This window comes from Alligator mississippiensis, chromosome 16, assembly GCF_030867095.1.
Source record: "Alligator mississippiensis isolate rAllMis1 chromosome 16, rAllMis1, whole genome shotgun sequence".
Lineage (NCBI taxonomy): Eukaryota > Metazoa > Chordata > Crocodylia > Alligatoridae > Alligator > Alligator mississippiensis.
Window position 1 is genome coordinate 27,958,281 of NC_081839.1, and position 17,063 is coordinate 27,975,343.

General features: G+C 46.4%; 1 protein-coding gene across 1 annotated transcript in view; it reads left to right on the top strand.

The window, feature by feature from the left end:
• JAM3 (junctional adhesion molecule 3) overlaps window positions 1-16,283 on the top strand; it is a 37,850-nt gene extending 21,567 nt beyond the window's left edge. Inside the window, exons 2-9 of the mRNA XM_006262805.4 lie at window positions 4,897-4,962; window positions 5,836-5,949; window positions 6,808-6,960; window positions 7,348-7,550; window positions 8,293-8,392; window positions 10,972-11,101; window positions 12,317-12,371; window positions 13,622-16,283. Of these exons, the coding sequence (XP_006262867.1) occupies window positions 4,897-4,962; window positions 5,836-5,949; window positions 6,808-6,960; window positions 7,348-7,550; window positions 8,293-8,392; window positions 10,972-11,101; window positions 12,317-12,371; window positions 13,622-13,657 (857 nt within the window). The 3' untranslated portion in view covers window positions 13,658-16,283. The remainder of the gene's footprint in view (window positions 1-4,896; window positions 4,963-5,835; window positions 5,950-6,807; window positions 6,961-7,347; window positions 7,551-8,292; window positions 8,393-10,971; window positions 11,102-12,316; window positions 12,372-13,621) is intronic.
• Window positions 16,284-17,063: the final 780 nt, after the last annotated feature.

Sequence of the window (17,063 nt, forward strand, 5' to 3'; positions counted from 1 at the left end):
TGTGACATGAGTTTGCATTTCTACCTAGAACTTTTACAATCTTTTCGCACTCTTCTGTGCCCCAAAGCTTGCAAATAAAGAATTTTTTTTTTGCAAATACCTAGTTGGTCTAATAAAAGATATCACCTCTGTCACAAGTTCTGATTCCTTTTGACTATAGACCAGTACAGCTACAGCCTGGATACCTGTGGCTCTTCTAGGTGCTTAGACAGCCCAGGATGCCTGCCTTCTGAAGCAAAGGGGCTTTGGCCTGGCGTGCGGATGCAAGAGTGAACGTACAGGCAAACTCAGTCAGCATTGCAAGTTTCTACTGTTTGCACTACTGGATTGGGGCTGGGCTTTTCAAAGGGCCCTACCACAGGTAGCTGGTGCTCTCAGATACCTGGAGAAAGAGGTCACGAGAGCCACCTCAAGGGGCACCCCAGGAACGACTCCTCTGGGCTGCAAGTGGGGGGCAGGTTTGTCCAGAGCAGACATGGCCACACAACTCAGGAAGGGCAAAAATATCAGGAAGCACCTCAGGATTCCCCTGAGGTTTCATTGCTTTCCCCTGGTATCAGCACTTCTTATCTGCTGGTCCCAAAGCATCTTACAGAGGTGATTCATTGTCATCATCTCTGCTCTCAAGACAGACACTGAAGCACAGGTGTGACGAGCCCGATTTTTAGAGGCACAGGAAGACAAATTCCTTCAAAAGTCAGGCTGGAAACAGTTCAAACCCAGCAGGGAACAAACCCCAGCTCTCCACACGCCTCTTCTCCTGCTGGGTCCCAGTCCTCAGCTCTGCTGTGCCCATCCCTGCCACAGCCGATTTCAGAAGTTGTCATACCTGGCACAGTTCCCATTTTTTGCACATACACAGCACAATTTTGGCATGACAGGACCAGCCCTGGGTTGGGATGAACGTGCTTCAGAGTAGGGCAACATGTCTCCTTGCCGCTTGCCCTTGCTGTGCCATCCTTTCCCTCCGTCCTGCAGCGTGGAGGGGGTGCTGCAGGGTGCAGCTCCAAATTGGCAGTCACAAGCACGTTGACACAGAACCGTCCGCTGACATGTTTGCAATGCATCGTTTGCTCTCGTGCAAGAAGACTTCTCATAAAGAGATAGTAAAGACAGCGATGATACATAATCAGCGGTGTAGCTTATCCCAGGGTTCCCACGTGATTTAGATGCATTCGGAACTGCAAAGCAACCAGATTGACGACAGGTACCTCTGTGTAATATGCAGTAAATTTGCATTTGTGTGTGCACGTGTTTAAAATCACGTGCAGCATGGATGTGTGTGTGTGTATATATATATATATATATATATATATATATATATATATGTATATGTGTGCCTGGATGTATATATAACATGCAGAGGTGGAAGGATATTATGCATTTGTGCATACTATAAAGTGAAAGAATCAAGAAATCATGAAGTTAGTTACTCTTAACAATGGAGCCCTTTAGCCCTCTCACAGCATGGTGTACTTCAAGGTACGAACTCAACAGAAATCCCTACCCGCCATGCTGCTTAGTTATAGACACATTTAGTCTAAGATACTCTAGGAGGATTTCCACCCCTTCCAGAACTCTGCTGAGAGTTTCTGAGCAACTGAAGAAGAGAATCGATCTTGTAGTTGCCTTCTTAAATACAGCTGTGCTCAAAAAGGTTGCTGTCAGCGTGTAACATTCGAACTGGTGTGGGCTGGATCTCCTCGGCCAAAGTAAATGCAGCATTAACATGCTCCAGACATTGCAGCATAGTTCTGCATGCGGTTCAGGAGAGGAGGTGGCATTCGGGCTTCAACCTTGTGCATCCCCGAGCCCTCCAGGTCCTTCAAGCCACTGCTGTGGATGTTGGGGTGCTTTTGCTAGGTGTAAGCATGAAGACTGAAGAGGGTTGGAGGGTGGCTGTGTATCTGTGCAGGGATGCTGCATGAGCCCAATACATCACAGAGATCCTGTTTTTTAAATGATGCTGAGTCCTTTACTGTTCCCCTGTGCTGGTTGCGTTTTATCCTGAAGATATATAATTAGCGTAAGGCTCCTTGAGCTATGAGGGTTGTAATCACAGATGATAATGTAATGGGCAAAAACAAAGCAACTACAGCAGCAGCCATTAAAAGAAGCCCTTGCTGACAGTAGTGGTACCTGACATCAGACAGTCTTCCCCTCTGCTTAAGCAATGGATTGGTAACAGCTGGGAAATGACTTCTTGATGGCTTCTGCTGTTCTGGCGAGACTGCTACCGTGGGGCTCGTGGAAGCGATCTTGACAAGCAATGAGAAGGGGTTTCACTGCCGCTTTGCAGTCTCTCTGATCAGCTTGTGGCTTCCTGCATGGCTAGAGCCTTTTCGTGCCCTGCTTTGGCGTACGCTGCTTGCAATGTTCTGTTGCTGCACCAGAAGCTATAAATCTGGCTCGGCAATTTAAGAGGCCGCAGCTATTCCATGCCCACATCAATAAACATAATAATCTGGGAACTTCTCCTGAAGTCTCCAAGGACCCAGCTCATGTCTGAAACCTGCTACCATCCTCTTGTGCTCAAGGGGTGGACGTAAATCTCTCATGTTTTATGATCAGGAAAGATCTTGCTGCAGGGCTGTATGTCCCTGACATGAGATGGGGCCCAAGTTTGATGGAGTTGTGCTGTTCTGGAGGGAATACCTTTGGGATCACAACTGCCTTGGAATAACTTACCAGCACCGGCTGGTGCTGGAAGGTGACAATACTAGTAATATGTTACATGGATTTCAGTGGCACTTGTCACTGCAGCACCGCTGCTTTGGAAGAGGCTTGCTTGTTATGAACACAACACGTCACACGAACCAGACCTGGGTGCCAGGTTTGTTTGGATTTTTTTGTTCCTCATTGATAAACCAAGGAATGAAGGAACCAAAGTGACTTTTACCACCCACCATTTCTTAGCCTTTGAGTGAGGGAAGTAACCCTGATGGTAGAGGCTTGTATGGGAATCTGCATCCTTGGAGGATCCTGCTTTGAGTAGGGGGTTGAACTAAATGACCCCCTTCCAACCCTAATTTTCTATGACTGCAGAAGTACTGTGCAAACTTCCTGGCCTTCTTTGCAACTCCCAAAGGTCAAGCATTGAAATTCAGATGGTATAAAGCTAAGTGCCTTCCATGCTGCCTTTTTTTCACACTCACCCTGGCTCGTGGGCCTTGCTGCCACCATCTTTGTTCAGTTTTGGCCTTCCCCAAACTTCTCTACAAACCTCTCTGCATGCAGGCATGGAAAGCAGAGTCACCTTATCCTTTGGAAGGTCTGGCAGGGGCATCCTCTGGTCAGTAGTGCCCTCATGACCTTCATCTGCGCAGTAATTATTTCTGGAGGTGACCACGAGTCTTTAAAATTGGCAAGCCTGCCATCTCTCAGGGCATCACTGGGACAGGAACTTTGTCTGGAATGACAAGTGTCAGCACATAAACAACTGATGAGTAGTATTTAGCGAGGAGATGTCCAAAAAGGTCTAAAGGATTTAGCAGCGGAAGCCCAGTGATTTTTGGTAGGACTCACAGACCTCAAGCATTTCTCAAATTTTTCTCCTCTGACCCACTAAGCCATAGGGATTTTAACTTTATTTTTGTCACTGGTCATTTGTTGGAAAACTTTTGTGCCCCACATAACAAGCACGTGGGAATTTTCCAGTGGTCTGTTATGATGACAGAGCTCCTTTTCCTCCTCCAAATGCATCTCATTTGGATTCCCTTCTCTAGCTGCCTCTTACATCCCAGAGCAAACAGGATCCTAGCTGTATCAGTCCTTGTGTCGCTGAGGCTGTAGTTTTCACCTCCCTATCTTGGCATCTGATTGAAACCTTTTGAAATCAATGGTAGCCTTCCCGTTGACTTCAGTGGACTTTTGATCAGGTCTTGAATACGGCTCCATATTGGGCCCTGGTGTCCTGTTGTGGCCAAGTACCTCTGGCCATGAGGCAAGGCTTTGGAGCAGGCTTTGTTTTGGTGGGGGGCGTTGTCTGTGTATAATTCAATGGGAGGCAATGGGCACTGGCAGGGCCTTGAATGCTTTGCTGTCAGACCTCCTCCATGTCAGGGATGTGGGTTGCTGATGCCGGCTGCTTGCCTCTCTCTGCCCCAGAGCTGTACGTGTGCCGAGCGGCGCTGCATGCACGCGGCTGTCCAACCGCGGGAACCGGGCACGATCAGAACGTCGTGCTTCGAGAGCCTCGCGCGTGGTGCTGGCCTGGCTACTCCTGCCGAGGTCTATGGTAAAGCATCCGGTGACCGTGCTGGGAGCAGAAGGGGCCAGTGCATGAGTGAACGCCCCGTGGGGAAGGAAGTGCTGGCCCACTCGATGGCAGCAGATTTGTCATTGACCTCAGCAGGGCCAGGAATGCCGTGGTCTGCTTAATTTCAGCCTCCCAAATCCCTCCCATTTGAGCTCTGCTTTAATCTCACTTTTTAAATTCCTTTGGGGCCTCTTAATCCAAGCAATCCCCAAGCTAAATAAACAAATGGTTATTACCTGTAGACTGGTTGAAGGGAGTTGACCAACCCCACTTAGACACAGGGACTTCAATTCTTGAGATCAGCTCCTTCCCTCTGTCTCACGTGGCATTAACTTGACCAGCGGCGTATTTGTTTCGCAAGCCAAATGCTGCGGTTCTCCCCCCGATAAGCAGGAATGAGCGGCTCTAGGCGGAGTTTTGCTTTCATTATTGTGCCAGCTTTTAACCTTTTGTCTTGAACAAAGAGATAGCGTCTAAATAAACCCAAGGCTGCAGGTCCACCATTATGGGCCAGCGACAGCTTTAGTGAAGCGGGTCTGTGTTGAAGCCAGCTCAGAGGATTTCTCCCCAGGCATTCGATCTCTAACTGTGTGACTTATGAGCTGTGCTGTTTCTTACTCCCCTTTTTGTTTTCCTAGGCTGTAGGATCCTGGCCGTGGAGCTGACATCCAAGGACTTCAAACCAGTGGTGCAGGAATTCCAAAGTAAGTGCTGCGGGGAACCTGTTGCGTCTGTAATTTGAGCATTCAGCCTCTCTATGGTGGTGGGTTTGCATCCATGAAAGAAGTAAGAGTCCATGCATTTCTCATAGCACCTGGTTTATGGAGGGAGGCAGTAGAGCCTGGCTCTGACATTCAGCCAAGTGCTTAGGTTTGTCCTCATTCAGCAAAGTGCTTTGCCTAAATGCTCTGTTGAAGCCTCTTGGAAAGCTTTGACACTTGGACATAAAGCGAGAAAGGAAAGCAATGTTATAGGAATGCATAGCATTGACATTTGGGAGATGCATGGGCTTTTCCTGGCCCTGCTAACACACACTCACTGTGACCACCGGGCAGGCAGCCGGTTCTCTGTGCCTCCGTTTCCTCTTCTGTAAAATGGAAATCTCAGAGTTGCTGAATTACCCAAGATACCATGTGGCCTTCAAGTTGAAGGTGGTACAGGAGAATGAAATGTTCTCCTGCCAATGCCAGTGTGACCTCTGCAACTTAAGACAATGTCCAGGGAGATAGCGGTAACCCTAGCCTCACTTTGTGTGCCGATCAGAGATGAAGCTAGTACCACATGCCTGCGCTGTGAGGGTTTGTTTGCTATAAATTGGACACCACTGTGTACAGTGTGTTCCTTTCTCTCAGCAGTTGCTATCTGCATGGCTATTATTTTCGCTGGCTGTGAGGCCCATCTTCCCCAAGGCTCCTGGAACCCAGTGGCGCTCCTGTTTGCAAGGCAGAAGAAAGGCAGGGCCTTTTTTGCTTTGGAGGAGACACCGCCCAGTAAAAACAGCATGTGAGGCTGCTCTGAGCAGAGTGAAAACACAGCTGCTCCCGATTAATCTGGAGTTGTTTGATTTCTGGTGCTAGGTATCGAACTGTCCTGCATCATTACATCCACCACGACGCCTGACCCCAGGATCGAGTGGAAGAAGATCCAGCACGGCGAAACCTCCTATGTGTTCTTTGACAATAAAATGCAGGGTATGAAGATCTGTTGCTTTTTCCGCTGTATTACCATAGAAGCCATGAGGGCAGGGAGTAGATGATTCCCTGAAAAGCAAGTACTCGAGCACTTGTACTGATTGCTGCTAGGACCTGTGCTGGTCAGCCAGCGGTCAGTGTGGAGTGAGGACTGGATCCTGCTGACACACCTTAAGCTAGCAGTCAAGATATAGAGCCACACAGAGAGCTGGGGGACTGGGAAGGGAATGACCCCCTGTGTGTGAAACCATTTGTTGAATGAACACGAGACAAATGCTGCAGTGTCCTTTCCCCTGGGCCTGCAGTCTCACATATGGTCCTTGAGCGTCAGAGGATAATGCCGAGTGTGGCTCTTAGGGCCAGATGTTGCTCTTGCCTGTCCTCCTATATGAAACCTTGATGATCCTCCATCATGCCAGAGGAGGGCTGCTGTTTGGGGTAAGCAATGCAGTGCTGTTCCCACAGCAGCAGGTGGGACTTACTGTTAACAGGGAGCACTGCCAACCTTGCAAAGTGGAGATGGCGATTGGAAACGCGATGTCCGGTTTGGCAGTGAATATAGACGCTAAGTAGCAAACAGGGCATGTCCCCACATGGTGCTGTTCCAGAAGAGCTGCCGTGCATTAAGATCAAACTTAACCCAATTTAGCTTTATAGTGTTGATGAACCCTTGGCTGACAAACATGGGACATTTTACCCCACAGGTTTGTCGGGGGTTTGAGATCTACAGTACGAGTTATACTTTCCCATTCAGAGTCTGTCCTTTGCACAATGAACTGGACACACCAGGCGGTGCACTTGTAGCCTTTATGGTATACCACTGGCCACGACTGTTCTCTTCCCCTGTCCCATCTCTAGGAGACTTCGCGACGCGTGCAGAAATTTACGGCCGGACGTCGCTGGTGATCAAAAACGTCACCCGCATGGATACAGCCACATACCGCTGTGAAGTGGCGGCGCCCAACGACAAAAAGAACATCGACGAACTAAACATCGAGCTCACAGTGCTAGGTATTGGCTCAGCTCGCGACACCTTAGCAGGCGCTGTTGGGTAAATCATGGGCCTTGTCAGCCTCTCTGGAGGGCTGCTCTGTGTGGGAGGAAGTGGTGATTGTCACTGCGAAGATCGAGTCCTCCTCTGTGGTCTGGAGCTTAAACCCGGTGCGAAATTGCTGAAAGCTTTGTCAGCTTCAGCATCGCACATCTGTTGGAAGCACGTGAGAAGGTCGTTTCCGTGGTGGGTCTCACTTCTGGAGGGGTAACGGTTTCCGTCATGCTGGGTTGGTCCAGCTGAACCATTGGTGCGTGATCCAAGAAGCTACTTGGATAGATGGGAGCTGCCAGATCCATTCATGTTTCTTGTGCCTTTCTCCCTCCCCACCACAACACCCCCTGCAGTGAAACCTGTGACTCCCAGGTGCAGAGTGCCTAAAGCCGTACCTGTGGGCAAATCCGCTTCCCTTCACTGCCAGGAGAATGAAGGCTACCCAGCCCCCATTTACAGCTGGTACCGCAACAGCGAACCTTTACCGACAGACTCCAAATCTAATGCCAAATTCCAGAATTCCTCCTTCATCTTGAATCCAGAAACCGGCACTCTGGTAATACCCCCGGGGGGAATGACTGGGAAGGATGTAGCTGGAGGGGCTGTGGCAGGGATGCTCAGCATAGGAAATGGGTCGTTCTCTTTGTATGTGCCCACAAATGAGTTGATGAGGCGGCAATAACTGGAACCAGTTGAGACACTGCAGGCCCTTGCTTGTCTGGTAGAGTCCAAGAGGCCACGTGGGGAAGGATAATTCAGGAGGACCAGAGGGAAGGATTCCCCTCCATCCTGTACTCTGCCATGGCCTTGCAGACATTAGAACCCCTCATTGGGAGGGAGGAGAAGTGGTCCAGGAGTCCTCTTTTATTTTTTTCCCCTTTCTCCGTATCTAATGCATCTGTTGCTGTGACAGCTAAGTGCTCTATGCAAGAAGTAACATTTCTGTCCCTAAAAGGACTCTACTTGTTGATGGATGTCTTCCTGGGGGAGAATGCCCCCCAGTCCAGTTTGCAACCTCCGTTATCAAAAGAAGGCATGTGCAGCGAGAGCTCCTGCGAAGTAGCAACGCTCTAGCTAATTCCTGGGGTTCTCTAGAGGCTGTACAGATGCAGGCTTGGAGACACGGTGTGTTTTCCCCGTGGGGTCTATATGATCAAATGGCAAGCAAGGACATTGCCGCCTACAATGACCTTTTACCTGTTTGCAAGTCCGTGGGGTCTAGACCTCTTTTCTCATTTGCTATTTGTGAAGAGCCTGTGGTACTGTCTCCTGTCTCTGACGCGTTAACTCCAAAACAGGTCTTCCACACTGTGCACAAGGGTGACACGGGCCGTTACTACTGCATAGCAACGAATGACGCCGGCGTCGCCAAGTGCGAGGAGCAAGAGATGGAAGTCTGTAAGTGGCTGTGCCTGCCTGGCAGGCTATCTATCGTGAGCACTGCAGGGATGGCTTAGCGGATCTTGTGTATTGTCAAGTGTTTATGGCCTTCCCCAATCCATGGTATTTCCTATAAGCCCCACAGATGCCCATGGTGCTTTCCAGGCAGATAAAGAGCCAAAGCTTCTTTCCTGGCACCTTAAAAACAACTAAGGGAAAGAATATGGGGACACATGAGAGTACAGTGAGGAAGGGCTTGGAGAAAGGCATCACAAAAAGGAAGCAAGGGCAAACTGTCAGCCCTTGACTAGTTAGATGTTGTTGATGAACTTCACATCTGCTCTGCATTACTTATCTGAGGCATAATAGACCGTAGCTGCAATAGGGCCTTTCTTGGGTAGTGCTTCTAGAGCCCTTTACTAACAAGATCATGTAAAAATAGATATGCACACTACTTCATCCACCTCCAGGGAGGAACACGGGCAGTTCTTCAACAGTGCCCAGCAACACCATACCACAGCAGAGTACAAGAAATGAAGAGCCCCTTAACCAGGCAGGGACAGCAAGGGGTATTTTGAATGCCTTCGAAGTTGCAGACTCAGGTTTCCTACATCACAGCTACAGTCAAGTTGTACATCCAGCTTGGTGATGAGCAAGTATAAAGGGGGCCAAGGACGGGAGAGAGGGGGAGCAGTGCTGGTTATGTGGCAGGACAGTGACCAGTGCAAGGCACTGGGAGATACTTAAAATAATGGCTGTGTTGAAGAAGAGGCGGGGATAGGCATGTCAGGGATGATTTAGGAACAGCCAATTCTGCATCCGTGCAGGGGGCTGGATCTAGATGATCCTATCATAGAGAACTGTGGCTGGAAGGGACCTCCAGAGGTCATCTAGTCCAACCCCCTTCCTGAGGCAGGATCATTCCTATCCAAACCATCCTATACAATTCATAATATAACCTCTTAGTAAAACTACTGTCAACCCTGCCACAACACAAGACATAACACCCTAACCTGCCACAAGTAAAATGGGGGAACCATGGATACCAATGTCCTGCTTGTATAAAAGCTTTTTACTATACGCTCACGAGTTCCCAGCTTAAGGTCATGCCCTGCTACAAAGGCAAAACCCCTGCAGTCTGTACCAAACTGACCAGACATTAGACATTACAGCTGGAAGGTACCTCATGAGATCATCTGGTCCAGTCCCCTGCCCAAGGGCAGGACGTCAGCTGGAGTCAGGGGGTCCCAGCAAGATAGTTGGCCAAGCACACCCTGAATGTGTTCAGAGTAGGTGCTTGCACCAATTCTTGGGGGGAATTTATTCCAGACGCTGCATACTCAGACAACAAAGAAATTCTTCCTTATGTCTGGTCTAAAATGGTCTTGCAGCAGTGTGTGACCATTGGACCTTGTTTTCCCTGGCACAGCCCTGATGAACAGATGTTCTCCCAGGTCCTGATGGACACCCCTGATATACTTATAGGCTGCCACCAAGTCCCCCTGAGCCTATGCTTAATCAAGCTGAAGAGTCCCATGCCTCTCAGCCTCTCCTCATATGACCTGCTGTCTTGACCTCTGATCATGCGTGTGGCTCTCCTTTGGACTCTCTTGAGCTTCTCCACGTCCTTTTTAAAGCATGGAACCGAGGATTTGATGCAGTACTCCAGCTGCAGCCTCACCGAGCCCAAATAAAGCAGGAGAATGACATCTTGAGTCTTGTTTGAGATGCATCAGTAGATGCAAGCCGAGGTTTTATTTGCTAAGCCAGCTGCAGCATTGCATTGGTGTCTCATGTTCATCTTGTGATCGATCATGACCTCCCCTAGTCTCTTTCTGACCCCATATATGGCGATCTGTCTGGCCTTGAGTGGAGGGGCAAGACCCTCTAGCCAGGAACCTCTGGCTTTGCTCCCAGCAGGAGCACTAGCACACCCCAGTTGAAGGCCCCAGCTTTGGCTGCAGCCAACACCCAATGCCTATGGGCGAGGATTAAAAGACAACCTGACACATGTAGCAGAAAGGGGGAGAGGGGGCAACCAGCAAAGTCTAGAGGCCTGGGAAATACCCATAGTAGAATAGAGGCATTGCTACGCTTGGATCATCCCTGGCCAGTGGCTGTCAAACTTCTTCTTGAACACCTCTAGTGATGGTAAGTCCACAACTTCCCTAGGCAGCCTAATTCTACAGCTTTACTATTCTAACAGTGAAGAAGTTTTTCCTGATATCCACCCTAAACCTGCTTTACTACAACTTCAAGCCATTGATCCGCATCCTACTTTTTGCAGCAAGAGAGAAAAAGTGCTTTCCATCAAGGTCCCCATAACCCTACAATTCTGAATCTTACTCCTGGGCTTACAAAGAGGGGTGAAAAGCAGGGCTCAAGCCTGGGTGCATGTGGAGATTAACTCTACTGAGGAACAGGAGCATAGACTGTATTTGGGTACCAGAAGGCATCAGAGGGCCTGTCTGGAGGGAGGCAGATCAGAATGTGGCCAGAAAAGGATGGGATCTTGGGCAGGGCATGCAGTTTTAGTGCAGGGTCGGACATCCCTGCTGTCTGGGAGAAGAATGACAGATGCCTTTTCTCCTCTACAGATGACCTTAATATTGCTGGGATTGTTGGCGGAGTCCTGGTTGTCCTAGTGGTTTTGGTGCTGATAACCCTTGGTATCTGCTGTGCCTACAGAAGGGGCTACTTCGTAAACAACAAACAGAACGGGAAAAAGTAAGGCTGAGTTTGCAATTGTCTTCCACATCCTCCTTTCCACTTCCTAGCACACAGCTGTCTTAGCAGGGCAGGAAACCTGCTCATTACAAACACTTCACTGCTTGGCTTTTCATTTCCCTGGCTATGGCCAATTCTTCCAGCACCCAGCACTGCAAGCGCACTTGAAGTGTAGCTTTGTAGAAACAGGTGGCCGCACGCAAGCAACGACCTTGGGGAGTGTTTCTTTATGTTCGCTTCTAGGGGAAGTTCTGTGACAAGAACACGGAGAGAGAAAAGCCTCTTTCTCATATGTTCAGGTACTTTACCTAGAGGCGGGGGCTTAGTCCTGCTAATCCTCTACCATCCTCATTGCATTTACACAGTACCTTGGCAGATGCTTCCTTTGGTCACATGCTACTTGCATTTAGAAACCAGGGATTTACTGAGCAGAGCGCATTTGATAATCCATACAAGCATCAGGAAGGGTTCAGAAAGTGAGAGAGGGAGAACAGCTCCCCTTCACTGGAAAGTGCATCTCCCTGAATTCAGCCTGGCACTTACATTTGGGATTAAAATGACCATTTTGGAGCTGATCTCATGGACAGTGACTCATTCCTCCCTTGTCTGAACATTTACAGCTGCAGCAGGCCTAGGGATCAGCATATAAATAATTCCCCAAATCAGAAACAGAATTTCACAGCTCATTCAAATATTGAGCTGGTTTGAGGGATTCTGGAAGCTTAGTGAGAGAGAAGCCAGGATTAGAGTCAGACACTGGCTGGTCCTATTTTAAAGGGAGCAAGAGCCATGCTCCCATGTGCAAGAAAGCCCAAACCCTCCATTTAAGTACAATACATGATTGAAAGTTGTCACATGCTGGGGAAACAGGGCGTTAAACGTGATTTCTTGGGCACCAGTTTAGTCGCACCAAACCAGAAGAACTTTCCTGCAACTGTGCACAATGCTAGAGGATTAGCAGTAAGCCTGGCATCAACCAATCCAGAGTTTTAAATTAACCTCATTGCAATTACTATAGGGAAATGATGCTGTAGAGGCACAGGAAGGCATTACAAGAGGCTAGAAAATTCAAGTGATGGAAAACTGTAGTCCTGGCTTCAGCATCATGCACAGAAAAGCCCTTTCATTGAAAAAAAAACCCAAACAAAACAACCCTCCAATTTTTATCATTAAATCCCATCAACATAGGAATAAGATTTGTTTCCCTTATTTCAGCTACAAGACTCCTGCCAAACCAGAGGGTGTTAACTACATCCGGACAGATGAGGAGGTAAGAACAGGGAACCAAAAAGGTTTACTCATAACCTCTTAAAACCTGTAAAAGTCTGACCAGTTCAGGAGTCGCACTGTTTAGGATGCATGGTCCCTCTTCAGAGAAGAAAGATTATTTTTAACTGGGATATAGCCAACTAGTAAATCGAGGCTGATGATCTAAGAGAATAGGCTGAGACATTTATTTGGGAATAACAGGATCTAAGGGCACCTAACCATAAGCGCCAAGGCTGCTCTGGTGTGCTGGAATTCCAGTTAACTCAGTTAATCAAGCCTGCTGGAGCGTGGCAATTGCTGTGCTCCAGCAGCCTCCTGCATCGTGTCCCTATGCTTAAAAATGGCAGTGGGGGTACTCGAGTTAAAACTGGTTGAATGAGCTTCAGTTTAAACGCCCCCACTGCCATTTTTATTTGCAGAGATGCTGATACACAAGACGCAGCTACGCTTTAATTAGAGTGGCTCTCGGAGCTGCTTTAATTAAAACACTGCTCCCCCCCTCCCCCCCCGGAGCACGTGTACAAGTGTCCTATGCATCTTCAGTGACTGACCCATATATATCTATTGTAGCTTTGCTCTAACCTGAGCATGTATTTGGTTGGTGCCTTGGAATCTATTTCCCTCGAGTGAGTGGACAAGCTATTGTGACTTTACAGAGAGTAACATGACTGCGTCTTGGGATTTCAACCGATCACTCAGCTTTGAGCTCCTTTTGGTAGAGATCTTAGAGAAGCGTGTTGAGTCCTAGTCCATCATCTGAGGTGGAAACGCACTTAAACACTGATTTCAAAAACAGCATGCAAAATGTCTGTGCACATTATGTACTTCTGCCATCACATGCTGATGAGTGGTTAAACAGAGAGCCAATGTAGCTGGAGACCTAGAGGAGACTATGTTCAAGGGACCATCAGTCCATTGGACCATACGTTCTGGGTCTTAAGGGGTATTCCACAGGGAAATCTACCCCCAAGGAGCATTCCTAGACACCCCAAGGTAGAACAGTGCCTGGGTTCAGGCTCCCAAAGGTTTAAAATACATCAGGGCCAGTAGAATGAGCCCTACATAATTTCTGACACGTGTCATTGGTGTACCTGTATTAGCTCTCAGGTGATAGCAGCATTTAGACAAGGCATCAAAGATTATTATATGCAAATTATACCTGTTTTACAATGGGACATGTCAATGGGGGCAATGGGTATGACAGGCCGTCTGGAGAAGAACAATCCTTCACTCATTACTGTTTCATTCCAGGGTGATTTCAGACATAAATCTTCATTTGTCATATGAGATGCCAATAAGATACTGCAAGCCAGCAAGAACAAGTGTGAAAATGCCTCCTCCAGGAACTCAAGAGCAAAAGATGAGCAAAGTACGCCTGGAAGAGTTTGTACACACATGGACTTGATATTTTTTTTTTAATTTGCCAAAGCTTAAGAACATCCTCACTGCCCAGCCATTCTCCCTCTCCCCACAGCTGGCTCCCCCCAGAGATGCTGATCTGGATCACCTCTTTCCTTTCTGAACTGCAGAAGCTTATAGAACTTCCTTCTTTCTGTGGGGCAGGGATAGAGACAGTGTACAAACCGAATGGGGAAGCAGCATTAGGTTAACATGCATCTTAATGCGATAGGCAAAAAGGCACTGACACAGCGCAAGAGACTAAAGAATAAGATTTATCGATGCAATTGGAGAAATCTGCTCACCCTAATGTATTTGGAAGTGTACTAGGCTTCTGTGACGTGCACAAATGAGGGCTCCGAACCCTTCTTAGCATAATTTTATCTTTGAAGCTTTGCTAGGATGATTTGACAAAATATCTATCTCATCGATCCTACAAATCCCCGTGTGTGAGCATTTATGCCACTAGCTGGCCACTGTCCAGAGCATGGCAATAGCCTCAACCATTTGACTTTTGGGGACTTTAAGATCCCAGATTAGGCTTTGATTCTGCAGGTCCAGAATGAGCAGCTGAGTTGAGTCCACAGTGGGGAGGGGGTGCAGATACCATGTAGGCAACTAACATGAGTTAAAATGTCTTGGCCCTGCTGCCGTATTTAACTTTTTACTCGCTGTGTATGGCATCAGTCCAAAAGGATTGCTTTTGTACACGGCTTTACAAAAACTTTTACCACATGAAGGCAGCTTTTCATTCTAATCAGCAAAGCAGGCTTGCCTGCTGTATTTTACTATGTCAGGACGCTTGCAGTAGAGGTGGAAAATCTTAAATGTTTCAATATCCCTCAAGTGAAAATTGAAGCCAAATGCATTCTTTGGGACTAATATTTTCAAAAGGTACTGAGATGTCTTCAAGCTTCTTTTTTTTTTAAACAGTTCCCACTTTTTTTTTTTTTTTTGTAAAATTCTGCATTCTAAATTTTTGCAAAGATATATTTTGATTACTTCAAAGAAGGTAACATTTCTATTTAAAATGTAAATATGCTATGCCAACAGTATTAAGTAATGTTGCTATTTTTTAAAAAAGTCATTTTTAGGCTACAGACAGGAGCTCAAATGCTGCGACAGCAGGGCACTGTCAGAGCATATCAGTATTATTGCAAAGAGTATAGTAAAGCAACTTAAAAGGCTGCAGATGAAGATGCATCCCTTTTCTCCTAACCTAGCTACAGCAATTTCTGTGCCAAGAGATCTTACAGGATACAAAATGGAGAGTCACTCAGGGATGGGTTTTGTAACTTTAAGGTAGGAGCTAGTCAGCTTTTATTTCAAATGATTTTTCTTGCAAGAAAACATTTATTTCTAAGAAATATTGTGTGATTTTTTTTTTTTTAATTCAATTATGACCCGGTAACAGAGTGACTTACGTACCACTCCCTATGCAAGTTCTTAAGGTTAACTTTAATTCATTTCAGTTCCTATCAATTTGGATTGCATAGCTTCAGTAAAAAAAAATCTCGAGTCGTGAAAGCAAAATGCTTGTCACAGAAGTAGTTTTGAAATATTAATTGCAACTTTTCTTTAGCTGGTAAAACTACCACTCTTTTTTGGCTTTGAAAGGGATCAGTTAGAATCCCTGGTTCTTCAGAAAAACACTTAATAGCATTGGATAAAAACAAAATAGGTGGATGCAACACTGCAACTGTGTTGTGGTTAAAGAATGGGTTTTTAATGTAGCATAATTTAGTGTTCTTGTATTTCAACTATAAATTGAATTGTCTTAACTTTTGATGCATACAGTATTTTGAATACTTGGCAATTTGGACTGTCAGTGTTATTTTTTAGTGTTTTGTATTAATCTGCCTTGGATTTCTCACCAGATATTGAGTGATTTTTTTTTTTTTTAAGGGGCCTCGCTGGACATGCCATTGCTGCATTTATTTAAATGCTTGTCTCATTACTTTCCCCTTCTGTTACTGAGGTGGAGCTGAAGTTGGGACAGCAATGCCCACATGCTCTTTGGATGGTGGCAAGTCGACCACCATTGCCTTGCAGTTATGGTTACCTTTAAGTGACGCTCTTCAAAACCAGGTATTACTGTCCACTGGCTGCATGTTGTCCTCTAGTCAACATGGTGACAGGGTACTTAAAGACACTTCTCCTTTACCAGTTTTAGCCACTACTCTTTTTTAATATGCTGCTTCTAGGACATCTAAGATAAGGAAGAGAAGAAAAACCTCAGAGTCAGGGTGGCTTTTGGCACAATGAGGAGCACAGACTGCAACTTAACCTTCCGCTGAAGGCAGCACTTGACTGCAAAAAGCCACAAGCTTTGTTTTTCAGATCAAAATGTGACAGTGGCATCTCTAACGAGATGAGGGGAAAACCACCCCGCACGTAACTAATGAGATCTGATTTATGGAACTCATTGTAAATAGTTTAATATGCAGGTTTGTACTAATGTATTACATTTAACTTTGCCAAGAATGTTTTACATAAATATGAAGCTATTAAAGCATTCTCGAGTGTTTTTGTTTTTTTTAAGTTTAATATTACTCTTAGCCTGTATTTGCTTTGAGTTCAGTGAGAAGGGTTAAAGAGTTCTACTCTTCTGCCAACTAATTCTCCTTCCAAGGGTGGGTTACAAAAAGTCAAGCTGGTATTTCAAGGCACATACAAGTACTTACATCGGTTTATAAAGATAACAGTTAACCCCACATCAAGTTGTCTCTGTTCTCAGAACTGCAGGAGTGACAACTAATCAATGACACAAGTAAAATGAAAGCTTAGTTTTTGCACTGTCCCTTTTTACTTAATTTCCTTTTGGTCTTTCAATACAGAAGTAAATATTTATGGGAATGTTGCAACAAAAACACATGAAGCAACCTATTTCTACACATGCAACAAAGCCTGCCCCGAGTTCATAGGTTTCATAGACATTAGGGCTGGAAGGACCTTGGATGATCATCGGCCCCATTGTGTGCTTATATATTTGGATCCGGTTTGTTCTGCTTTATTCAAGGTAGGCTGCTTCTTGCAGTCTGCTGAGCAAACTATGTAATACCAATGTAGTACAGTTGTTTTGGAGTTAAGAATTGGAAGATTTCACTTAAGAGCACATGGCAACAGAAAGTTGGGTGAAAAGTCCAGTGGTAACTGTTCTTTGCAATGAACATTTTAAGGGAGCACTAAAATCTGAATGTGTGACTTACCATCCACAATACAAGAGTGAATTACCCAAATCTGCTTCCAGTGAAGATCATGTGTTTAAACTGCTGGACAATTATTCTAGCTGGAT